This window comes from Lytechinus variegatus, chromosome 18 (assembly GCF_018143015.1).
Source record: "Lytechinus variegatus isolate NC3 chromosome 18, Lvar_3.0, whole genome shotgun sequence".
NCBI lineage: Eukaryota > Metazoa > Echinodermata > Echinoidea > Temnopleuroida > Toxopneustidae > Lytechinus > Lytechinus variegatus.
Window position 1 is genome coordinate 12,595,212 of NC_054757.1, and position 25,813 is coordinate 12,621,024.

Here is a 25,813-nt window from a genome sequence, read left to right on the forward strand (position 1 = left end):
AAAAAGCTCAGAGAAATTGGGTGAAAGTTGTGCTACAATCAGACAAAAATAAGAATGTTGTGAATTTTCAAAAAAAAAGGAGAAAGTTGTAACAAAATGGGGATTTCTACTTGGCAGCAGTCATACAGGGAAAATATCCTCCATTTTTGGCCATTTGCTCAAACTAAGCATTTTTTTTTGTGGAACATTTCTCAACTTGTCATCATGAAAATTATCAATATGATCGAGTTGACGTCAGTTCCCACCCAACTTTTTCCAGTTAACACATAAAAAAGGGGAAAATTACAATCTAACATTTTATTCATGTTCGCCCCTTCTTTCAAAATGTGTTCTGCTGCCCCTATTAAATTAGTGATTAAAGGGATGGTCCGGGCTGAAAATATTTATATGTAAATAAATAGAGTAAATTACAAGGGTGAAATAAACCTAATTTCGTATTTGTAATAAAATACAAAAGAGTAAAATGCTGAAAATTTGATCAAAATTGGATAACAAATGATGAAGTTATGGTTATTGAATTTTAAAGTTTATATTTTGTGAAAAAAGTTATAAGCACATTGTTATGAATATTCATTAGGTGGGCTGATAATGTCACATCTCCACTTTCTTTTTTTCTTGTGTAATTACATGAAATCATAAATGTTTCATTTTTCATACGTGTATGTCTCCATTATGATAAAATAAGTTGCAACAATAAATAACTAATGCACAAAATCAGTTGCCAATCAATTGTTTTAGTTCTTGGTAGAAATTTTGTGAATAAACCTAATTTCGTATAATAAAATACAAAAGAACAAGAGGGGATATGCCATCATCAGCCCACCTAATGAATATTCATCATGTCATCATGACGACATGCCGAGATCTGTTTCACCGGAATATTATGCAAATCTTTAAAATTTAATAACTTCGTTATTTGTCATCCAATTTTGATCAAATTTTCAGCATTTTGCTCTGTGAATTTGTACTTAGAAAGAAATATTTTCAGCCTGGAGCATCCCTTATTGGCTTATTTCATAGTAGGCCTATAGGATCTTGAAAGATTCTTGAGTCTGATTTTCTGAGACTGAGGAAATAATTAAATTTGATCATTGATATCAATTAGGCTACCAAACTTATTTCAATTAGTCATACCGTAATTACAGGGAGATATATTTATGCATATTCACACACAAAAAAAAAATAGCAGAAATCATGAACGATGTGACAACCTCAAACAACAGACAGACACAGCAAAGCCAATGCGGGCTCGTAGTAGCAGCGAAACAAAGCGGCTAGGCCAGGCCTATCGCCTACGCCTAACTCAACTCGCCGGAACTCCTGCGAGCGATGCGACGCCGGTATCGTCTGCGTGGTTTGTTCTTCGGCTTGCTTTAGCTCACTTGCTCTGAGTCTTTTCCGGCTTCATCAATCAAAGAAATATGCACTCCAAAATTTATGTGTACAATTACTAATGGACGGGTACAGGGAAGACTTCCTTTTCCAACGCAGATCTCTGTCAAAGTAACGAAGATTGCATGCAAGCAAAAAATAGGCGCTGGCTGTGAATGATGTACACTCCCCTACTGTCGATCTGTAATAAGCTAAGCTAGACGCTATATATAATAAACTGAGAAATATTATCAAACATTTTCATTCGAGAGTTGAAAGGCTTACAAGGTGTGCACTTTCTATTCTGATATTTTTATTAAAAATATAAATCTTTTACAATAGATCTAAATTTATTTCATAATTATCAAAGAGTTTATTATCTTGCCAAATAAATTTATGTGGTAAACAGGACTATTATTCTAGACTATGAACATCAACATTGGCTGTCACGTGCTTTGTATGTATCGGGATTTTGTTGACATGAAACGGAGACGACACCGGCACGGCCGGCGTGCGTACGGTCCCGGTGCGGCTAACTTCAAGCTTCCAGTACGAACTTCACAACGACTGACATGCACTGACTGGCCTTGGCTGGATGTAAGTAAAGCTTTTAAACTCTTTTCCCCGTTACAGTTTACTAGTATTTACATTGTGTGGCGTAAATGCATGATGCCAATGTCATTTTTCAAGTGAACTGTTAATTTGAATGGATCTCAAATCCTGTTTAATTATGAATACTCAAATTTGACTTTGTTCATCATGTATGTTGTCAGTCATGTCAGTTGACATTGTTAATGTAACTTGATCATGTTAATGTTCATATGCTGTCATTGTTGAACAAAATAAATCAACAACATTATTTATTGATGAACAAAATAAATCAACGACGACATTATTCACTAATTTCACATCTTTTTTTTTTGTCATGCTCCTGTCAGACTCAGAGAACTTTTGCAGTCGCAGCTCAGACGATTCTGATCCAATATAGATCTAGAGAAGATCATCAAGGTCAATATCCGGAATGGGGGTTGTGGCTTCTAACTTTGCAGGAAATGATGGAGGTATTGTTTCTGAAATGGTCCACCCATCCAGTGATGAATGGATTTCCAAGCATGCAGAAGCATCCAAGAGTAAGAAATGTGAAAGGCAAGGGGTGTTGGGATGGGGTGGGAGGATCCAGGATTTTGAAATAGGGGGGGCGCCAGCGGCGAGGGAGCGAAGCGACCGAGCGGGGGAGGGTGTGGGAGGGGGGATACCCCCCTCCCACGGCAAGGACTTTTTCAAAAAATCATGTCCAAAAGTCGTATTTTGAGAGCACCTTTAGAAGAAAAATGCACACTTAAATCACTGTAACTTCATGACTAAAAGACACATACTGACTCATTTAGGAGCTGGTTTCCAGTCACACACCGTATAAGCGGTCATTCAAAACATACATTTGGCAAAGGCTCTTCACTTGCTTGCACGAAAGTATTTTTATTCTCCCCCCCAACCCCCACCCCCCCCCCCCCCGTCACATAAAATCTTCGCTCCTTACGCTGACATATAGCTGCCTATACACAGCAAACGCGGAGTGGGGTCGACTGGTGATTGAGAATATACAATTTTGCTCCTTGATAATTCGTTGGAATGATTGCTTCGGCGAAACTTAGTTGGGGGCAGGGGCGGATCCAGCCTTCGCCAATAGGGGGGCCCGGAATTTTTTTTTCAGCCATATTTTCCCCGATCGGCCACTCGAATATGATATTTGCCGGGATTTTTGGTATCTTTAAAGGGGTAGTCATATTAGTCACTTCTTATAGCTTTATTCTTATGAATAAACATAAATATATAATACCATAATCATTATTTATATAATGCGAGCGCGAAGCGCGAGCTATTTTTTTTTGGGGAATCTTATTTACTTTTTTCTAAAAGTTTTGAACATTCTGGGCAATCCTGAAAAAAGATGTGTATGCAAGTGAATAATTATTACGAACGTGAAGCGCGAGCAAAAATGAACTGATGGAAAAGGTACTGTTAAGGACTTTCTTGCAGTTAGCCATGAAGACGTTACATATTTTTTATAAATCAAATAATGCGAGCGCGAAGCGCGAGCTGAAATTTTTTGACATTTTTACCTAAGGAATGGAAATTCTAAGCACTTTTTGTAACTTAACAGAATAGGTATATAACTAAACGATTAGTGCGAGCGCGAAGCGTGAGCAAAAAATTTCGTGATTTAGACCTACTGAACGAGACACTCTATTCAAGTTTTGTAAATCATGAAAAGGATGAGGAAGTGGGGATCTTCCTTACATTAATAATGCGAGCGCAGAGCGCGAGCGGAAAAATTTTATATACGTTTGAGCTGATCGAAAACGTATTTGTTATGGACTGCTTGAACTTAGCCATGAAGACGTTACATATTTCAACATTCAAATATTGCGAGCGCGAAGCGCGAGCTGAAATTTTTGACATTTCTACCTGAATAATGGAAATTTCAAGCACTTTTTGTAATCGTGGAAAGGATAAGACAAAAACTGAACATTATTGATGCGAGCGCGAAGCGCGAGCGGAAAAATTCTGGACACTCTATTCATGTTTTGTAAATCATGAAAAGGTTAAGCTATTGGAAATTTTCATACATTAATAATGCGAGCACAAAGCGCGAGCAGACAATTCTTTATATTGTTATCTGAAACTGGATAATTATTTAAATGGAGAACAAGGTGCGTATCTGAATAAACGTGTGTTTGAGATATCAACCTAGAATTTGGGTATTCTAAATACCTTTTTTTACCATGAAAATCAATAAAGCGAGCGCAAAGCGCGAGCTAAAAATATATGATATTCAGATCTGAAAAGGGGTCACTTTAAGCTCTGTATTGCAAGCACTTTGTGGAAAAATTGTGAGGTGAAGAAGGATCACAGTTAAAACAGCTGATATTTTCAATTATTGTTACTTTGAGTTTTGACATAGGACCGGGATATTCTATAAGGACATTATGTCATCATAAGAAAATGATGACTATCTTCCTATTTCTCTTCCTAAGCATGAGAGCGCAAAATCTATTAATATTATGGCCTGAAAATTGGACATTTAAGCACTTTTGTAATTATGCATAAGATGCACGAGTTTAAAATCTATCAATGCGAGCGCAAATCGCGAGCAGAAATTTATGATTAATTGTCATCAAATGGTGATTTTAAGTAGTTTGTTTTAGAATTAATATTGAGATATACATAACTCACTAATCAAAATGCAAGCGTGCAGCGCTAGCTGATACGTTTTGACAATCTGACCTAAATAGGGATATTTTGAGAACTTCATGGAATACAGGAAAATAATAGGTACCTGACAAATCAAATTTTGCGAGCGCGCAGCGCAAGCAGAAATTGTTAATATTCAGACCATAAAACAGAATTTTTTACACTTTTAAAAAATCAATTTGTGAATAAAACAAAATAATGAAAGTTCAATTTCCCAGCTGAAATATGTTTTGTATATTGACTTCAGAATTTGATATTTTAAGGTCCATATTGAGCAAGATATCACCTAGAAGGCAATGCGAGCGAAAATTTTATATCCCGACATGAAAGATTAAAAAAAATAATTTCCAAGTCTTAATTCCCCTTATCTTATTTTATTCACTCATCTTCCTCCTCTTATGCTTGCCTTCCTTCTTTTCTCCTCTCTTTTCCTTTTTTCATTTTTCCTTCCTTTTCCCCTTTTTTTCTTTTTTGCTCCGCCAATAGGGGGGCCCGGGCCCCTCGCCCCCCCCCCCTGGATCCGCCTATGGTTGGGGCGCCCTGGATAATATGCCTCTGAATCTACCAGAAAGTGTAAAAGTTAGTTTACATTAAATACAAATATGTCTGACCTATACATTTCAGTGAAAACGTACATGACCAAGGCAGAATGATAATGCTGCGCACGTGGCGCCCGATACAGGGCTTCATCTTTGAGTGAAAAATAATCTCGGGGATAGACATCATTCGCATCGTTGACACTTTCTCTCGCGATCTGTTACTTACATTTTACATGTATTTGCCATAAAGACGGACAAACGCATGTTACAAAAAACACAAAATTTCGGGAAAAAATGATATCCAATCCAACATCTTCACACTGGTCACTGCACTGCAACTCCCGATTACAAGTGGTGCAACTTTCCAACCAATCGACTTGCGCGCCCTGGAATTCCGGAATTTACATATTGCAATACAGTATGACAGAGGTGCATTTGTGCGAACACAAAGGCCATGAGCGTAAGTTAAAATATAGTTTTGACTAGATCTAGCCCTTGAAATTGACTTCATTGTACCAATCCAGTAAATATAACCATCAAAAAAAAAAAAAAAAAAATCCGGCGAAAATAGGGGGGGGCGCGCGCCCGGGGCGCCCCCCTCTGGATCCGCCACTGGGATGGGGTGGGAGGGTAGCACAGAAACAAAGTATAGAGATGAATTTCTTCAGATTTATTCAACCAGAACTCAAATCAACAACCTAAATGTCTCATTCAAAGTTTTAGCCCCACATTCTGCACCCCATAAAAAAAGAGGATATGTGCAATCAATTTTGATATTTTGGTTGGTGAGGGCCGGGGAACATGCTCCTGATCCCCCTCACTAATTCTGATAAGCTGCTCGAACACTTAAATGTGTTGATCCGTGGGGGGGGGGGTCATGAAGCTGCTCAATAAGTTAAGTGCGACTTTAAGAATGACTGGTGAACCTTTCTTCCATGCTAAATTATCAACAATGAACATATAATAGTGAATATCATTTACCACAAGAAAGGATCACCAGTTAAAGTCATTCACTTTTACGGACAGCTTTATGAAACTGCCCCCTATGATGTATAAAGTGACATGGCATTAGACTGAGTAGAGCTGCCTGAAAGAAGGCCTATCCGCTGAGCTAAGAACATTGTTCGATCTTGAAAATTAAGAAATCATATTTTTGTGTCATCTGACAGAACAGAAATAATCATGAATAGTAAATGTATATACATGTATGTCCATATTCTACCCCCCCAAAAAAAAATACATATTTTGTATTTATGAGCATTACTATTTTCCAAATTTAGTAATGAATCAGATTATCAAAATTAATATACCGGTAAATAAAGAAGTTAGAGGAAGTAAAAGTAGATTTGTTGTACTTTTGTACTTGTGTAATATTGTGTTAACTATAGTTGTTACTTTTTAGAAAAGGCGAAATATAATCATTATTGATCATTATCAGCCATCATCCTCATCTTCATCATTGTCATCGTTATCATCGTCATCATCATCATCACCATAACCACCATCATCATCATCAATCATCATCAGCATCATCATAATTGACATTATTATTACATGTACTTACCGGTACTATTTCTTCTCATTCTTCTTATTTTTTATTTTTTGTCGCCATGAAGTGACTAATCCGCAGGTCAAGAAATTGTGGGATGCATTTCAGAAGCTGGGGAGCAGCAGCAATGGTGAGCTGTCAGCTGACACCCTCAAGTCTCTTAGTACAAAGATGGGAAGTTCTAGTGAGGAAAACTTCATTAACAAGGTATGTAATTACCCATAGGCTCCTGTGGAAAATTAGAAAATCGAAGGGAGGTCGGGGGGGGGGGAGAAATGCCCTCCCCCCTCCGGATCATCAGCAGTGTTGAATACTACACACCTTACCCAGGGGTCCTGTAAAACAATTCTGGCCATAGCATAGATTATATTACATGGTTATTTATGACTATTTGAAATTTGATTTAATTACATATTGCAAAGTCATCAGAAATCTTGAGCAGAATACCAGATTGTCTTGTCTCTTGTGTTTTTTATATGTCAGGTGGATATATAAATCAGTTTCATGCCAGTAGCTATTTTGTTTTCACTTCGTATCCTTATCTTTTAGCCAATTCATCAGTCTATTCTGATTTCATCATCATTTATGTTGTCCACTAGCAATCCCTATAGAGTACCGTAATGTTTCCATCCCCAAATTACAGATACTGATGCAGTTCCCGAGGACTGAGAATGGAGGTGTGTCATTCCAGACGTACTGCAACGCAACAAAATGGTTCAGTGACAGTAACATTGAGACAAGAGTCATAGGTACATGTACTTTACTTTGATTTTTTTTTTAAATCTAGTAAAAAAAGTGCACATTCTTTGAAATGATGATTATCTACTGCACTTGCTTTATCAAATTATCACAAGTTGTCAAGAGTCCATTAAATGCTAATTATTTTGTCTGTGCTGGCAACAGGTATCCTCAAGTACAGACTTTATTCACAAAGTACAGGGGCTATGCGTGGTTTTTTTTTTTTGGGGGGGGGCTTACCAGGCAAAAAAATACATTAAAATATTATTTTTTTTAACTTTTTGTACCCATACACTATATAGTTTAATGAAGTCCTCCCCCCTTCTCAAGTATAGTTGCAAATCAGAAAATTCCTTGCAGCTGTAATGGTGTAGCTTTTCCAGGTTTATGTTATTTCATTTTTTTCTCTTCCTTTCTCTCTCTGTCTCTCTTTCTCTTTCCTTAGGTGCTTTTCGGGTTCTAAACAATGCAAATGCAATCACGCTACCTATCCTGACAGAGATTTTGAAGGAGATTTACACAGATACTAGTGAGGTAATACTTTCTGAAGACTTCCTTTAGCACTAATATAGACCGCTATAATTACTCACCTAACCCGACCAATCAAATCCTATGGCTTATATATTCCCTTACATTGCTTGGAACTGTTGTCTGCAGAACTTACTTGAAGGCATGTAATTGGCAAGATAAATGGAGCAAAATGTGTGTTCACTGGCTTCTCAAAAATACTTTTCCCCAAGTATGGAGCTTATTTAAAGTTTCGAAGATGGGGGCAGCGAAATGCTTTTTATCTCGGCAATATTCGCCACGGTGCACCATGGTCTAGTAGTTCAGAGGGTCATGGGTTCAAAGCCTAGCCGGGGCATGTTTTCCTTCATTAAGAAATTTATCCATATTGTATTTCACCAACCCAGGTGAGAGGATGGTATTGAAATATATGAGTGAGGAAAAGGGTTCGAGATTTTGTCCGTTCTTTGGCTCATTTCAGTATGATTTTGGATCAGCTTTTATTCATTTACATGTATTTTCTCTCCTTGAGAACAGTATGAGACAAGTCTCCGAGGGGAAAGGGGTCTTTGTTAAACCTTCAATAACAATATGAGACTTATCATTCTGGGTGGTGTTCTGATAATTAAATCTAGGTTTGACCTTAGTCTAAACTGCAACTTTTAACCACACTTTTATTGAATGCTGGCTTCATAATATTTCTTCCATATTTGTGACAATTAAAATATTACAATTAATTGATTGAAATTCATTATATTTTCCTATTTTCCCCATTTTAGGATGCAATTAATTTTTTGACAACTGTTTGAGGAAGGATTATAAGATATTTTTTTAATAACTTGACAACTGGCACTCCATAATAATGTGGTCTAAGTTAACCCATATTTAAAGATAAATGCCAGTTGTGGTAACGATTTCCAAATGAGTTCGTACAGAATCCAATGATATGACCACCAAAGTATCTGTTTGTATAAATAAAAAAATATGTGCCAAAGGATTCTGGAAGAAATTGTGTAATTGCTGAGAAATTAGCAAATAAGCACGGGATTTGGGTCAAGCATCGGGCCGACATTCAAAGTAATAATTGTACACTGTCCCACGTGGGTGCTTATCTGTGTTGGTGATCTTCAGTGTGAACATTTTTCAGCGTAGATTTCAAGATTTCACAAAGTTCAGTTTATGTAACTGTACCAGATCTAGATCCTCTTTGATGTTATAGTGACAATTAAGCCTGGTTTTACTGACTTTCTTGTGAAAGCAGTGTTTACTGCAATTACTTTCATTATCTTTAACCTAACAATGGCTATTAGAATACTACCCATAGTGTCTTGTAATGTTCACTGATGTATTTTTAAGAAAAAGGAAATTACACACAGTATTACCCTTTTCACAAAATATAGGCAGTCATCTCAAGGACAGCCCAGGTCTTCATGCAGGAAGTAGATGTCAAAGGTCAAGGGTCAATCGGTGAGGAAGACTTTGTCCGTTGGGTGAAGAAGATGCCTACCAACGTGGTGGAGCAGATTATGACCTTTGACCCCATTAGTTCAGGGTCACCTACATCCAAGGTAATTACTGAGGCTAGTTTCATGGGGTGCCTTGTCAGTAACTATCACTCACAAAGTTGCTGCCAGCCAATTATATGCAAGGATTGAGAAGTTGTCAGGTAAAACATTAGATCAAACATGAAATGTAGGGATTTGTGATGACCTTTCTTAACATGCCTGCAAATTTCATCAGTTTCATTTAATTGTTATGTATTTTATTATATGGAATGTCAATGGTTGAATTGTTATGGATTTGATAATTACTACCTTGTAAATCACAATAAATTATGACAATGACATTGATTTTAGTGTCCTGTGAAGATCCAAACCTACTTTAATGCTTCTAGAAGAAGCAGCAAAAATTTGATTCATTGTTTTAAAGCTTGGCCTATTATACCATGAAATTCAAAAGATGATAACGTTACTCCCTGCTTGTTCATACAAAATGTGAAAAATTCTCTATGGTCATGTGCCATATTTCATTTCACCTTGTGCAGTTCAGTCTTTGGCCTTGGGCTCATCTAGTATGGCACCACTTTGATATTTTTCTGTTTTCCATGAACATGCAAGGGGTTATGTAACAATATTTTTTTCATCAGTGTTGCCGAAGTTTTACTTTGCTAGGTTGTAGATTTAACGCTTGATAATTGTTTTGTATTCTGCAGAACTCAAGAGCATCTTCCGAGGACAACCGACCATCAGTTTCTCTTCTACAGCGAGTCGCTGGTAACGCTAGGAATCGGGACTGGCTTCTTCTTGTCAATAAACTCGGGTTCACAGAAGAGGAGATCAAAGATGTCGGGGATCGCCTTGGTAACAAGAAACATGATGAGGTATGTTCAGTGCAGCAAAAAGAAAAATGTATATCGGGACTGAGGGCTATCTAGTCCATGAATTTATTGAAAATATACCCCTCCCAGCATCTTCCCTCATGGAAGAAAAGTTAAATGATGTTCGAGATCACCTTAGTAACAAAAAGCATGATAGGTATGATCAGTGCAACAAAAATGTACAACAGGGTGGAGGGCTATCTAGCCTCCAAAATATCCAAAATTTTACCCCCCCCCCCTCTTGGGAGAAGAGGTCAAAGATGCCGGGATCACCTTTGTAACAAGAAGCATGATTTGGTATGTTCAGTGCAGCAAAAGATGTAGAGAAATGGTTGAGTGCCTACCTAGCCCCTGATAGTCATACCTATCTACCACCCCCCCCCCCCATAGAAATAGAGAAGAGTTGAAAGTTGTTGGGGATATTTCTGCTAACAAGTAGAGGTGAGTTTGTGCAGTGAAAATTTTTATCTGGTGGGTTGAGGGCTACCTAGCCCCAGATAGTAAAAAAAAACATCTATCGACCCCTCTCCTATAGAAAAAAGAGAAGAGTTGAAAGTTGTTGGGGATTGTTTTGGTAACAAAGAGCATGATGAAGTATGTAGAGTACAGTGAAGAAAGGTATGCCAGGCCTGGGTATGCGATTGAGAGTTACCTAGCCCTTGATAATACCTATCAGCCCGGACAGCCCCCCCCCCATAGAAAAAGAAAAGAGTTGAAAGTATGTTGTCTTGGTAACATTAAGCATGATGAAGTATGTTTAGTGCAGCGGAGAAAAGTATGTGATGGTCCGAGGGGTTTCTAGCTCCAGAAAAGTCCTCCAAAGTACCCATCACTCAATTAGAATGTAGATTGAAAAAGTTCAGATATTGCCAGATTTACTTTGAAAAATAGAGACCACTGTTTATTTATATTCTCTGTTAATTTCCCTCTTTCCCACCCAGCATCTGTTCGAGCTCTTGAAAGTTTGGCGTGACAAGACTGATGCTGTCGTTACCAAGGAAACGCTGAAGGATGCCCTACTGTCAAGCGGTATGGAGGATTTGGCCATGTTGCTTCAGTCATGAAAAGTGAAATTAAATGTTTTCATGATCACTTGTGTGATGAAAATTTCCATACTGCTTCATTGAGTTGCCAAGTAATTCAAATTCATAGACATTTCTTTGTTAAGGAGAGAACAAAGGGCCTGTTCATGGAGATCACAATGAGTTTCAGATAATGCCAAATAGGAGTCTTGCTATTATCATTTCATGAAACCCTACGGGCAAACATCCCATTGAAATGCATGTTTATTGGCTCTCCAGGGGCCAGTTGCATAAAACTTTTTACCTGAGAAAACTCAGGTTGTTTTTACCAGAGTTTTTGCCCTGTGTTGAAGTCAATGGCAGAAATCAGACTAACCTTAGTTTTCAGTTTTTACCAGAGTTTTCTCAGGTAAAAAGTTTTATGCAACAGGCCCCTGGAAGTAAGATTTCCAAAGATTAATCAAACAGGCCCAATTATGTTAAAGCATACATTGCTTGTTGTTATGTATGGAAAAGCTCAATGTTTCAGACTATCAGAACAATTCAAATTTCTTTTTTATTATCACGAATAAATAGTAAATAATAATTATTATTATACTTTTATTGCGCTTAACACTTAGTTTGAGAAGTGTTGGTAATATGTCTTTTGGCTAGTTTTAGCAAGAGAATTAGCAGGGATGGTTTCCCTATTTGTGTTGCAAACATGTAATGGATGCAGCAGCGTATTTGTATTCAATACCAAAAGCAGCTGTCTTTCTGGCAGCCGTACAAGAGGTTTACCGCAGCAGTGGTGAATTGAAAATTTAGTGTCAAGTTTTGTGGGAAACCCGACATCTATAGGATGTTGACCAGTTCAAAGGTGTTCTTCATCAACAAGAGTCAATATGACCAAAAGTTATGTCGTTACTAGGGATATTCACTCCTTGCCCCATATTGCAGTCATTATCTATTTACACTTGCATGATTTTTATTAAATCCAGTAAATGAATGTCTGTGATTTGATTCAATGGTACTTCTTAATTGGATGAGCCACCAAACACATAGTTATATTCAAGGGGTTTCTCAAACTCAAAGTATGGTGTCAGCAAATATGATTGACTTCAGTGAAATCTCAAGAAAGTCCAGTAAGTTACAAAAATAGTCATTGTAATGACTTTTTTTTAAATCAGAGGTCAACTCTTAAAGGTATACTATAGATACAATCAGTTTGAACTATTGGCAGAACAGGGTCCAGACTCCATACATGTATATCATATCATGAAGTATAAAGTATATCATAAATATAATGGGCGGTGTGATAATTATCATGTGGAGCGTTGTGGCCCAGTGGATTAGTCCCCGGACTTTGAAACAGGGTCGTGGGTTCAAATCCCAGCCATGGCGTAGTTTCCTTCAGCAAGAAATTTTTCCACATTGTGCTGCACTCAACCCAGGTGAGGTAAATGGGTACCTGGCAGGAATTTATTCCTTGAAATGCCATCGCGCTGTAAAAGGCTGCGAGGCTAAAGCCAGGGTAATAATATCCAAGTCCTTTGGAAGCGCATAGAGACGTTATTTATAATGTGTTATGCGCTATACAAGAACTGTCTATTATTATTATTATTATATCAAATACTTTGAATAAATATGAAGGTGTTATGATTATTACTGTGTTTTTATTGTTATAAAAGTGCCAAATGATAATGGTAATGATAATCATCTTCGTCATCATCATTTAAGGAGAAGATAGAATAATATCATTTATCTAAGATTTCATCAGTTTTGTTGCCAATCATTACTTGAAGATTTAAGATTTCTGCCCATTTTAGGATTTTAGGATCCAATAATAATTAGCTGTTGATGTAATTGTAGTTATCTCATTTTGCACTTAAAGCAAAATGTGTCCGAAGTGTAATGCATTTTGTAGTGTAGAAATCATCATCAACATCGCATATAGGCTGTGCAACCATATTTACATTACTTTGATGTTAAACATAACACTCAAGTTTTTGAGGCCTGCCATGACTAGTCCACAATAATGTTTTTTCTTTTCCGACTGGAACCATCAGTTACTACAAATACAGTTTTACAGGCATAGAAGAAGATTTTTAAGTTATGAGTTTTTACACATTTTAGGTGTAAATATTTGTGTATCATTTGTACAGTAGACCTGTAGCATTCCAGAAAGTGTACATTTATATTCTTTTCAGATTATTATATTTCTTTGTGTGTGCAATAATTTATTTTGATGTACTCAATATCAAACTCATTCACCACCTTGTAAAAAAAACTACAAAAATGTATTATCGATGTTGATGTGGTACTGGTACTATTAATGTGCTCTAAGCATTTGTGTCGTTGTATTTAAATAAAGTAAATTTGAGCTGAAAGCAAGATGTGAAAAAGTAGTCCATTTGTAAATTATTGTATGACTTGAAGACATTGTATAAATGATGGAGAATTAAAACCCATTTGTCAAGTTTATTTTAAAGACAAAAAAGTCTTGCCTAACAAGCTGATCTGTAAATCAAAGGACAAGTCCACCCCAACAAAATGTTGATTTTAATAAACTGAGAAAAATCCAACAAGCACAACACTGAAAATTTCATCAAAATCGGATGTAAAATAAAGTTACGATATTTAAAAGTTTTGCTTAATTCACAAAATAGTTATATACACATCCTGGTCTGCATGCAAATGAGGAGACTGATGACATCATCCACTCACTATTTCTTTTTTTTTTTTATTACCATATATGAAATATTCAAATTTTCTCCCCGTTGTCCTGTGAAACAAAGTTTTATTCCTCCCTGAACATGTGGTATTACCATTGTTATTATATTTTATGGTTCAGTCAAGTTGGTCCTTATTGTCAAATCTGTACAAATTGAAAGATGACATAATTCAAACAATAAAAAACAAAAATAGTGAGTGAGGGACATCATCGACTGTCTCATTAGTGTCGCCTAGTTATGCATATAACTGATTTGTAAAAAATAAGCGAAACTGTAAATTTTCATAACTTTCCTAATATACATCCGATTTTGATGGAATTTTCAGCGTAATGCTTGTTTGATTTTTCTCCATCGATTAAAATTTAACACTTTTTTGGGGTGGACTTGACCTTTAAAGATGAAACTAAATAAGTATATCACTAAAAATTTCATCAGAAATTTGATGTGAAAGCCAAAAGTTTTGCTTGTTTTAAACTTATGTGCACACAAATAAGGCTGTCATTGATGTTATACACTATGTCTATTGTATTTTTTAAACATAATATGAAATATTTAAATTTTCTTTAGCTCTTAAGTCTTCACAGATTAAAAATAAAAATGAGTAATTACCTATTACCTACATGTACATTAATTAAGTGATCATCATCAAACCAAGTTTTACTTTATTAAAAAAATTGATATATTTTCGAAAAAGATAGTGTGTGAAACCACTGGGTCCCTCATTTCTATAGAACTATGTGCATTTTGTGAAAAAAAAATGACAATTTTTATTTTAAAATGTCATAACAATCTTATTTTATGTCCAATTTCAATGAAATATGCTGGTTTCTTTTTCAAATTATATTTACTCAAATATAGAGAATTCGGTTTGGGTATATTGGACATTCAATAAAAACAGAAAATTGAAAGAAACCTGGTAGTATTTATGAAGTTTTGATCCATTACAACAGAGCTATGAATTTCCACTCTCATTGTATCCCCCCTTTCAGCTTTCCCTTGTTAAGAAAAGAAACCAACAAATAACTTATACAACAATACAATCACGATAAAAGTCATAAAATTATAAATTTATTGCCATGAATTATCAAATTTCATACATCACATAAACATAATGCTTTCAGTATGAATAATGACACAATTTTTTTTTGGCAAAAAGGAAAGAATGGACAAAGCAATTTTGTAAGCACAGGAAGAGCAAATAACAGTGATACAATACACATGGTGCCCAAGGATGACTTAGCCCCCACCCCCCCCCGAAAAAAAAAGAAAAAATATACATGTATATATAAATAAATAAAAAAATATTTAAAAAATAATTATGGATGATACTGAATGAATTAATGAAAAATTGAAAATAATAAAAAATTCTTAAAAAGGTGAAATAAAAAACAATTAAATCGATCAACTGAGAGAATGAATACATTGATCAAAGAAAAAAATAGATAAAAGAAAATGAAAATAATTGAAAATAAAAGAAAATGAATACTCCAGTATATCACCATAAGGGTGAAACAGAAGTAATCATAGAATGAACAGAAGCAAGAAATATTTAGGACCAGTAAAATATTTTAGAGAAAAATTTTCACAAATATCACACTGATGTCAATGTTATATTCATGTATGGTAGCTTGTCTGACATATCTCCAAGAAGGATGAATTTTCAAGCATACCATACAATGGGTGACTTAAAAGTCATTGTTGGTGTTTGTATTCTTTGGTAAGTATTCAGATTGCTTTCCACAGCTTCAACGCCTAACATGATTGAGTTTATACATATAATCCAAATTCATCATGGATATTAAATACTAGCGCAACAAGAAGTAAGCTTTCTCCAAGTCCAGGCTTCATTAAAGTGTAGCGTTGGGCTGATATAAAATTTATCCCAACACCAACACCACAATGTCAACACCAAAATTGAAAAAAAAATCCTATACAAGTAGGTGATTTCAAGTTGAGTGTTGTTGCTGGTGTTGGTGTTTGAAGTGCAATTTATCTTGCTTTCCCTAGCAAGATTCCCTGTTATCCAAGCTTGAGCCAAATAACATAATTGATAGCTTGATATTTCATAAGGTTTATCCAAGAACCAGCATCATTTTAAATTCAATGCCAATGTAAAAATCACCCTATCATCAACCCCAAAATGTTAACACCAAACTTGAAACCACCCATATATCCCAGAAGAACACACTTGGTTAAACAAGACAATATAATTAACTCTATGATAGCTCGTATTACTTAATTTTTCCAATTAATTTCTGGATACCAGTCGATGGTGCCATATTAAAAAAAGGACAATTCGGTACAAAACACATTATGGAAATACAATGGTGACATTTTTGACATACACCTTAAAGTGCAGGTAGATGGTCATGGGTTGAATCATACTCTAGAGTCCAGGCATTTAACTTTCTCAAGCAAGAATTTCATTCATAATGTTTAAGTGTTGTAAATAATTCAACACAATCACTTTGAAGAAGCTTGATCTCAACCTAGCAACCAGCATGAATTCAGTGCCCTTTGCCAAGAGCAAGCATTCGCAATTGGTCATTTCAGTGTGGACGTACATTAAGTCACTAATCTAAGCAGTGGCGTACCGTGGGTCACGGCATTGGGGGGGGCACCAGCCAAAAATTTGAGTCACCAAGTGCTAATTATGCTGACCGAATAGAGATATTTTAAGGTCAGTGTCATTAAATAGATATGTATGTCACTGATCACATAATGCAAGCGCGAGCTGAAAATTTTTCATATTCAGACATAAAAGGGGAAATTATAAGCAAATTTTTGTAATCATGATATGTACCTGTTTCGCTAAAAAAAAAATGCGAACGCGAAGCGCAAGCTGAAATTTTTGTATATATTGATCCCAATCAGACATTTTAAGGACTATGTTTTAGGAATCTATTTAGAGTATACATATCTCACCATAGTATTCTAATGCGAGTGCCAAGCGCTTGCTGATTTTGTTAGAATTATATGCATCCAAACACAAAAAGCAATTGTCATTGTAATCATGATTAAAATGCGCATCTCACTAAAAATTTAGGAAATTCAGACCTGAAGAGGGACATTTTAAGGCTTTTTTGTAGGAATTCACGACGACCCTACGTATTTCATTTACCAAATGAAGCGAGCGCGAAGCGCGAGCTGAAATTTTTGTATATATTGACCCCAAACATGGATATTTTTAGGACTATTTTTAAAAGAATCCATTAAGAGTACACATATCTCACCATAGTTATCTAATGCGAGTGCCAAGCACATGCTGATTTTGTTAGAATTACACCTAAAGACATACTTTTTGTAGTCATTGTAGTCATGATTATCATACGCATCTCACTAGTCAAATATTGCGAGCGTGTGCTGAAAAATTTGGAAATTCACACCTGAAGAGGGGCATTCTAAGGCTTGTTTGTAGGAATTCACGTAGACCACTAACCAAATGATGCGATTGCAAGCTAAAATCTTTGATATTCAGATTTAAAAAAATTGACATCTTAAGGACTGATTTTAGGAAATCATGAAGAGCAGACATATTATCTCACTAATCCACTAATGCGAACGTAAGCACGGACGGGAAATGTTTTATATTAAGACCTTAAAATGATAAGTCATTACATAAAACAATAATAATTCGAAGTGCGAGGAGATATATTTGGTGTATATTGACTTGAAAACGGGAGGTTTTAGTACAACAGGATTATATATCTCGTTAAACAGACAATGCGAGTATCAGGAACAATGAAGACATAGGCCCTGAGCAAATTATGTTTCATAAAGTTATATATATTTTTTTATCTTGTAATATAACATAACATAATTATAATATAATATAACATAATTAACAACAATTTCTTCCTTCCCACTTTATTTCTTTCACTTTCTCCCTCTTTTTCCCCGTTTTTTTTTGGGGGTGGGGGGCCAGCCGATTGGGGGGGGGCACGTGCCCCCCCCATGCCCCCCCCCCTAGTTACGCCACTGAATCTAAGTACAAACATATCATGAAATCTCTTCTAAGCAATGGAATAACTCAAGCCAGCCTATGTGAATTTGGGCCAAATATTTTTACTGTTGTTATTTGGCACTGCTGCACAGATCACTCAAGCTTTGGAAGCTAATATGTTGACTGGGTAAAGTGTGGGGGGGGAAGCAATTCATATTGATTGTATACCTTGTGTACCTTTTAATCATCAATCAACCATATAAATTCATGATATTTCATGGTTGTCCACGACTCCAAGCTGTTAACATCATATCAATACACTGTATGTACATGTAGAATAATTTTTTTGATCATTTATCACACTTTATGCTCATGAGTTGTCATGTAATAGTCACGATTTTTTTTTATTTCATTTTCACTAGTAGTAGCAACAAAAGTTTGCCATTTACACAAGCTGAAAATGTTAGTGATGGAAATACAAAATTGGCAAAAAAATAACCAACCATAACAATTTTTGCTTACATTTACTCAGTACACATACCATATGGGCACTAGTATTCAACCCGGCATAATTCAAAGATTTTGTCATTTTCCCCAAAATATTTAGAAATAGGGAATCTATCTTAATTTCATACCTTTATCATTTCCAGGGTAATCTGTTGTGGGTATTTTCTTTATCAGTCTGTCGACTGTATGCACGGAGGATCGAATTAAGCGGCGATGGCCTTTTGCACTGAATGGCACTATTATTCAACCTAGTGAGGATAGATAGCAAATCTCAAAAGGGTTTAGATTGCTAAATTAGATCTAGATCTATGCAAGTCTCTGGCTTTGATTAATTCCCTGTTTGGTCTCATCTCAAATGGTCTAGTCCATAGTCGGATGGGGCAAGGGCAGATTGAGAGACAGGGCCATCTTTCATTGCTAGGTTGAATACTAGTGCCGACGGATTGAATACTAGTGCCAAAAACCATCGCCATATAATTCGATCGCCCGCGCACACAGTTGACTGGTTGAAAAAAAAAATAACAGAAAAAGAATAACCAGCATTTGCTCTTGGAAATAAGATGGGTCTGAAATTCAGGTAAATTCTATATTTTCATATATTTGAGGAAACTCTCCAAACGGGTTGAATACTGGTGCCCTTACGGTATGATGGAACAAGAGATAATATTACAAGAAAAAAATCAGAGGATACTATCAGCTCTCTTTCTTGCTTTCTTCATTTGTTACACCTTCATTCTTATTGCTCCTCCTCTTCTTTTTTGATGTCGTTGAGGGCGCTTTTTCCTCTTCTCCATTTCCTCCTGCATACCATCTCTCAAACATCATCTGGGCTGTAAGAAGAACGGCTGCGGCTACTAAACGGAGGTATTTATGGATAGGATCACCCAATGCCTGGTAGGAATGAATCATGAAGAGTTCAGCTGCGATGAGCATCACAAAGCCGATCATTCGTGCTGTGCGGCCGGTCATACTGAGCAGTCCAAACCCACCAACAATCTCTAAGCTCCCGATGGCAGAGCGATACTGGCTGGCCTTGATCTTCATATTGAGGTTGGTGCGAAGTGGAGCCACTCGAGCATAATTCACAAAGTGCTTTTTCTGAAGATAAAAAAAAAGAAATGTAAAAAAGGAAATCTAAAAGATTTTTCAGAGCACCTGGATAGCAAGGATTTCATGGGGGGGGGGGGGAGGGGAATCTGTGAAGTATGGGACCTTCATAGTTTCATCAAATTCTTTAAATGAAAGAGAAAGATATTTCTAAGAGTAAGACTCTAATTCTATATACCAGACTAAAGCTCTTAAATCCAATAAAACAATTAGCATATTCATTTTCTCTGACAGAGTATGACAAGAGAAGCACAATCTCAAAATTTACATACAATTATGGCATTGATCTATCCCATTTCGGGGTATTATTATTGTTGACTAAATAATTCATTATTCTATTTTGTTTTTAATAGACCCCAATTGTTATAATTTATTTGTTTTGGGTGGGGGCCTTAGTTTGTGAGCAATGTGAGTAGAGATAAAGAGCAAACAAAAATTGAGTCATGCCTACAGCATTATTGGCTTTATCTTATCTTGTTTGCACTTATGTTTTGTATCACATTTTATGGCACGGCAAAATAGCGATGAAGAACTAACTCACATTTCAACACATGGGACATGCACAAATTTAAAGCAATAATAAATGAGAACTACCATTGATAAATGAAGGTCTTGATCCAACATAGGATATATCTTGCAAACACCTGCATATAAGAAGAATACGCCCAGGACTCCAGACAGCAAAATTATCAATTTAGATGCCATTTTTAGGACTGTAAATTTCACATGAAATTCGTCTGAGTCGTCTCTAAAGTTTACGACAGAATTAAAGAAGTACCGTACGTACCAACGAACGTAGAGGGCAGCAACACACAAGCGTGTTGCTCTAAGGAAGGTCAACTCCGCTCGAATTTTGTGACCAGTCTAAAAAATAAGGGGGACTTTTCGGAAATTTGTCGAGTTGATTTTTTTTCATTTGTTAATTTTAAATATTTTTAATGAACAATTATTAGGTCGGTTATTCTAGGTAAAAATATTGAAAATATTAGTTTTATTTTTAAAGAAATTATTTATCTTAAATAATCATGATATTGACATTTTTTCTCATTTTGGAATATTAAGTCTATGACGAGGATACCTCTTATTTCTTATTTTCCTCTGCTGAATTTCGCTGCACCACTAATAAATGCATAGACAACCACCGTAATAATCGAGGTCATTTTACTGGCCTGGGTGCCCCGAGTCTGGGCCGGTCGCGTAGCTACTAGTAACGTTGATGATGCGCTGGGGCTTCAGTCGACTCGTCATAGATCTTCTAGCAACATACACAATGACGTCTAATTTGCCTGGTCTGATTTGAAGTGCAATTGCTTCAGGGCTGAAGTTTATCAACGATGATTGTTCAAGGTCAGATTTCAAATTTTAATTTGCATTTGACTTTTAAGTCTATAAATCTTAATATAAGGCGCCGAAATCCCGAAATCCGGGTATAAATTTCAACTTCGAGTCGGAGACTATGGACGGCGAAAAAAACCCCATGCATCGGATGCATTGCATTGGCTGCGCTGCAGCTGAGCTGCACAGCCAGGCGCTGCGTCGCGTCGAAGGTCGATAATCATTGAGCAACCAAACTTCCAAAGCCAAATTAAAGCTTGAATAAACGGCCACCTATTCACATTTTCCCTGGTTTTCTTCAATAATTTCTAAGAAAATTCAGCCAATTCTGGGAAATTGATTGCAATGTTACATCGTTTGCAGAGTGCCATCATCGTTTTGCGTTAGACTTAACCGTTATACTTAGATCTAGGCCTAGACTAGAAGAAATGGGAGCTAGATAGATTTTACACCATCTTAATTTATGATTTTGGGCAGAAAGTAGATTTGATAGACAGCATCCATATCTTAATTTGACCATTGATTCTGTGCAATCAAAGACTTTTACATAATTTGTTTGCCATATTGCAAGAATTGGTAAATTTTCCTGGGCCTGCATGGCCTGGGCTTGGCTGGCAGAACGCGTATTTTTTTTTTTGGAGAAATTTCGAAAGTGAAAGAGCAAAGTGACTAAGCTCGTCGTGATTTTATTTTTATGCATTTTCTAACTGAATTTTAAAGATTTCATGCCTAACGGTAAGGCCTAACGGTAACTTGTCAACCATTAAATCTTCTAGTTCTAGATCTAGATTTTACCCTGTAGGCATTAAATTAACGTACGGACTAAAAAAATCATAACCTCCTAGCGGCTAGCCCATGCACGCTGGCCTTAATTGAACCAAACTTAGCTTGCATGGACCAACCCTCAAATGGTCTAGATTTAGGCGTCCTATATAAAGACAATGTGGAATTCATCTGTTTTGAGTTTATTATTATTTTAGTATTTTTTTATTGTTGCATAGACTATCTCATACCAACAAGTCGTGCTAGATCTATATATATTCTAGATCTACTTAGATATCCAGTGTGGAACAACATCTTCAACAAACAGATCGAGACTGGTCAGAGCATTTGTCTAGTTAGACAGTTAGTTAGACAAATAAAGTTAGATCTTTAGACTTGGGTCTATCGATCAACTAGACAGGAATAACCGTCGTTTCTGGGGATTTATTCAACAATTTCTGACATTTTACTATAATATCCATCGGTGAGTGAGCCAGCGCAGTTCAGCAGAGCAACCAAAATACAGAGACTGAAGCTTTTGGTCTATCGATCAACATGATCAAGATCTAGGTTAGATGTAGACTTCACTTATTACTGATTGGAATGTATTTCTAAATTTATAAGTTTTGGGGAAAATGGTGAAAAGAAATGATAACATACTACTGATAGATACGTGAATTAATTTTTTTAATACCCATTGGCATTGCTGCCTGCTCTAATAAATAAATAAATAAATGAGTCACGGCCTATATGGACTGCAGATAAATGCTGATCGACGCCTAGCAGAACAAGTACCAGTGCTAGACTAGGGGGTTGAAATCTAAGCAGACGACGGAGCATAATGTAGCTTAAGCATAGAATGATGATGGGTTCAGCGAAGAGCCCAGAGAAAATAAGGGGGACATATTCAATCCCGAAATGCTTTGCGAGTGGTCACAAAATCGTCTCGGCGCAAATCACCTAATACAGCCGTCTGGTGAAATCGCTGATAACAACAATCACCGATTTGGTAATGATTTTAGTTTCCTGAAACTTGCATTTGTAAAGTTTCAAATATCAAAGTATGTTTTCATATTTATGTATATCCCTCAACATATTTTTTAATGTTATCTTTGATATCGTTGTAGTCATATTCTTTCATATTCGTTCCTTGATCACTACTAATTTGTTGTTGTATTGGGTCGGCATTTGATTTCGTTGTCATGAACAATAAAATATGCGCGCAGCTCAGTTACATGCGCGTATCGAGTTGACCTTCCTTAGAGCAACACGCTTGTGTGTTGCTGCCCTCTACGTTCGTTGGTACGTACGTACGTGAAGAAAACATTGCCAATTTTAATACATGTCATAAAGCTTGGTGGTTTCTACACTAAATAAATAAATGAATAGCATTTTGTCTACTCTACGTTAATAAAGATATAATTATATACTGATTTACAAATGAAAATATTATTTACATAGTTTTAATTATTTTTACCCTCAGTCTCATTATGCCGATTATCAAGATTTGCGTCTCAAATTGTCGTCTAATTTCAGATCTTCTCTCTCAACATTACGTAATACTAGTAGTTACTCATAGAGATATATATTAGTATACATCTCTATGCAGTTACTGTACTTCTTAGCATACACAGTTCCCGTTAATTAGCATCCAGTGGCGTAACTACGGGGGGGGGGGGGCATGGGGGCACGTGCCCCCCCCCAATCGGCTGGCCAAAAGAAAAAAAAACGGGGAAAAGAAGAAAAAGAGAGAGAAACGTAATTGGGAAAGAAGTAATTATTGTTCATTATAATGTTGTTATAATTAGCTTATCTTACATAAAAACATTTTTCATAACTTTATGAAACATAATTTGCTCAGGGCCTATGTCTTCATTGTTCCTAGTGCTCACATTGTCTGTTTAATGAGATATACAATCCTGTTGTAATAAAACCTCCCGTTTTCAAGTCTATATACACCAAATATATTTCCTTGCACTTCGAATTAATATTGTTTTATGTAGTGACAGGCTTCTTATTCCCGACTACTTAAAGTGATTGCCCCACTTTAAGGTCCTTATATAAAACATTTCCTTCCGTACTTATGTTCGCATTTGTGGGTTGGTGAGATATGTCTGCTCTTCATGAAATCCTAAAATCAGTACTTAAAATGTACCTGATATGGATATCAAAAATTTTCAGCTTGCACTTCGCTCTCGCATCATTTGGTTAGAGAAATACGTATGGTCTTCGTGAATTTCTACAAACAAGCCTTAAAATGCCCTTCTTCAGGTCTGAATTTCCTAAAATTTCAGCTCGCGCTTCGCGCTCGAAATATCTGATGAGTGAGATGCGTATGATAATCATATGATTACAATGACTACAAAAAGTGCTTCATGTGTTTAGATGTAATTATAACAAAATCAGGATGCGCTTGGCACTCTCATTGGATGACTATGGCGAGATATGTGTACTTTTAATTGATTCCTTGAAAAAAAAATATCCCTGTTTGGGGTCAATATGTACAGAATTTGAGCTCGCTCTTCGCGCTCGCATTGTTTGTTTAGCGAGACAGATACACATATTATGATTACAAAAAATTGTCCCTTATCATGTACCTTTTAGGTCTGAATATTATAAATCTTCAGCTCGCGCTTCGTGCTCGCATTATGTGAGAAGTGAGATACATATCCGTTTAGTGACACTGTCCTTAAAATGTCTATATTAGGCCAGTATACCTTGCAAATGAGCGCGCGAAGCGCGCTCACTAAGTGACTCAAATTTTTTGCTGGTGCTCCCCCAATGCCGTTACCCACGGTACGCCACTGTCAGCATCAATCCATTGCTCTTTTTATTTTATGAAACAACCTTCTAGATTTCTATTTCTTAAAAAATACTTAATTTGGATCATATGTAAAAGCAGAAAGGCCGGCAGAACTTATTTTTAAATAATAAATTAATGTAGTTATAAAAGGGGGCCTTCACCCTACAAGCTCTACTTTTTAGTTGGTCTCCTTCCCTTCCGATTTTATAGTATTATTGTATTACTTAAGGCTAAGGGCGCTCGGTGCATTCAAGGAATTAATCCTGCTGGGTACCCATTCACCTCACCTGGGTCGAGTGCAGCACAGTGTGGATAAATTTCTGGCTGAAGGAAAACACGTCATGGCTAGGATTCGAACCCACGACCCTCTGTTTGAAATCCGAGAGTAAGAACCACTATCCACGACGCGCCCACGCGAATATGTTTACAAGAGGTTACTGACCAAAGTACCTTGTATATGACCAGGAGAAATCGAATAAAACCGGTCTATTGAAAACACTGAAAATCAAGTTTTGATATCTGAATAATTCACTAATTCATTCATTCATCCATCCGTCCGTCCGTCAGTTCATTCCTTCCTTCCTTCCATCCATCCATCCATCCATCCATTTATCCATCCATCCATCAATCAATCAATTAATCAATCAATCAATCAATCAATTCATTCACGTTTTAAAATCATTCATCATCATTATGAACAAATCACCCTTTCTATTGGCTCTTTTCATTCCCCGTTATCCTTGAAGGCAGTTAACTCATGTCTTTTGATGAAGAAAAGATGGTAGGCCATTAGAACTGTTCAATATTACAACTGTAAATATATTCGTTATTTAATGAAACATACATATTCAATTTGTTTTATAAAAATGAGATTCATCGGAGGCATCGGGTTGGCTAAAGCCCTTCCCCATTTTTTCAGTAAACGTATACAGAATATAAACTTGGAAATGACCATCAATTTGTGATTCATGCATGTTCACCCCGCCCCCACTTTCAAAATCTTTCCGCGTACCATGTAATAAAGGCGACTCCTCCCCATTGCCGATTTTTCTCATCGACACTTCACTTGCTGTCGTACAATTCTGGAATCATTTAAAAAAAAAAAGGGGGGTTCCTGTATACTCTATCGTTTCATACTGAGAACAATTAGCGTGTGGTTCTACGAAAACTACTAAAATTAAACCAATCATATTATATATTTTATATATATCAGAATATAATTTTCAAAAAATCTGTACATTAAAAACCGCTCAAATGGAGGCGGGGTGTACAGGCATTGGAGGAATT

General features: G+C 36.3%; 2 protein-coding genes across 3 annotated transcripts; one reads left to right on the top strand and one right to left on the bottom strand.

Annotated features, from left to right (window-relative positions):
* The first annotated feature begins 1,915 nt into the window (after positions 1–1,915).
* Positions 1,916–11,626, top strand: LOC121431849. 2 transcript variants are annotated; one of them, XM_041629615.1, is made up of 8 exons: positions 1,916–1,968; positions 2,310–2,501; positions 6,779–6,918; positions 7,355–7,460; positions 7,895–7,983; positions 9,357–9,524; positions 10,169–10,336; positions 11,275–11,626. In XM_041629615.1, the coding sequence occupies exons 2-8, from the start codon at positions 2,393–2,395 to the stop codon at positions 11,395–11,397; spliced, it is 903 nt and encodes a 300-aa protein (XP_041485549.1). In that variant the 5' UTR covers positions 1,916–1,968; positions 2,310–2,392; the 3' UTR covers positions 11,398–11,626. The 2 variants fall into 2 exon arrangements, with proteins under 2 accessions (XP_041485549.1, XP_041485550.1); XM_041629616.1 differs by having other exon boundaries at positions 1,952–1,968; positions 2,316–2,501.
* Positions 11,627–19,073: 7,447 nt separating this feature from the next.
* Positions 19,074–20,403, bottom strand: LOC121431911 (transmembrane protein 35A-like). The gene is made up of 2 exons (XM_041629692.1): positions 20,221–20,403; positions 19,074–19,617 (listed from the first exon to the last, which is right to left on the bottom strand). Exons 1-2 carry the CDS (start codon positions 20,329–20,331, stop codon positions 19,213–19,215), a joined length of 516 nt encoding a protein of 171 aa, XP_041485626.1. The 5' UTR covers positions 20,332–20,403; the 3' UTR covers positions 19,074–19,212.
* Between the last annotated feature and the right edge of the window lie 5,410 nt (positions 20,404–25,813).

Excerpts from the sequence above, each read along its gene's own strand:
- LOC121431849 (XM_041629615.1), top strand. The coding sequence starts at position 2,393 with ATGGGGGTTGTGGCTTCTAACTTTGCAGGAAATGATGGAGGTATTGTT. Across the intron at positions 2,502-6,778 it reads GCATGCAGAAGCATCCAAGA|TGACTAATCCGCAGGTCAAG; the intron begins GTAAGAAATGTG and ends GTCGCCATGAAG. Across the intron at positions 6,919-7,354 it reads AGGAAAACTTCATTAACAAG|ATACTGATGCAGTTCCCGAG; the intron begins GTATGTAATTAC and ends CCCAAATTACAG.
- LOC121431911 (XM_041629692.1), bottom strand. The coding sequence starts at position 20,331 with ATGGCATCTAAATTGATAATTTTGCTGTCTGGAGTCCTGGGCGTATTC. Across the intron at positions 19,618-20,220 it reads AAGACCTTCATTTATCAATG|AAAAAGCACTTTGTGAATTA; the intron begins GTAGTTCTCATT and ends TTTTATCTTCAG.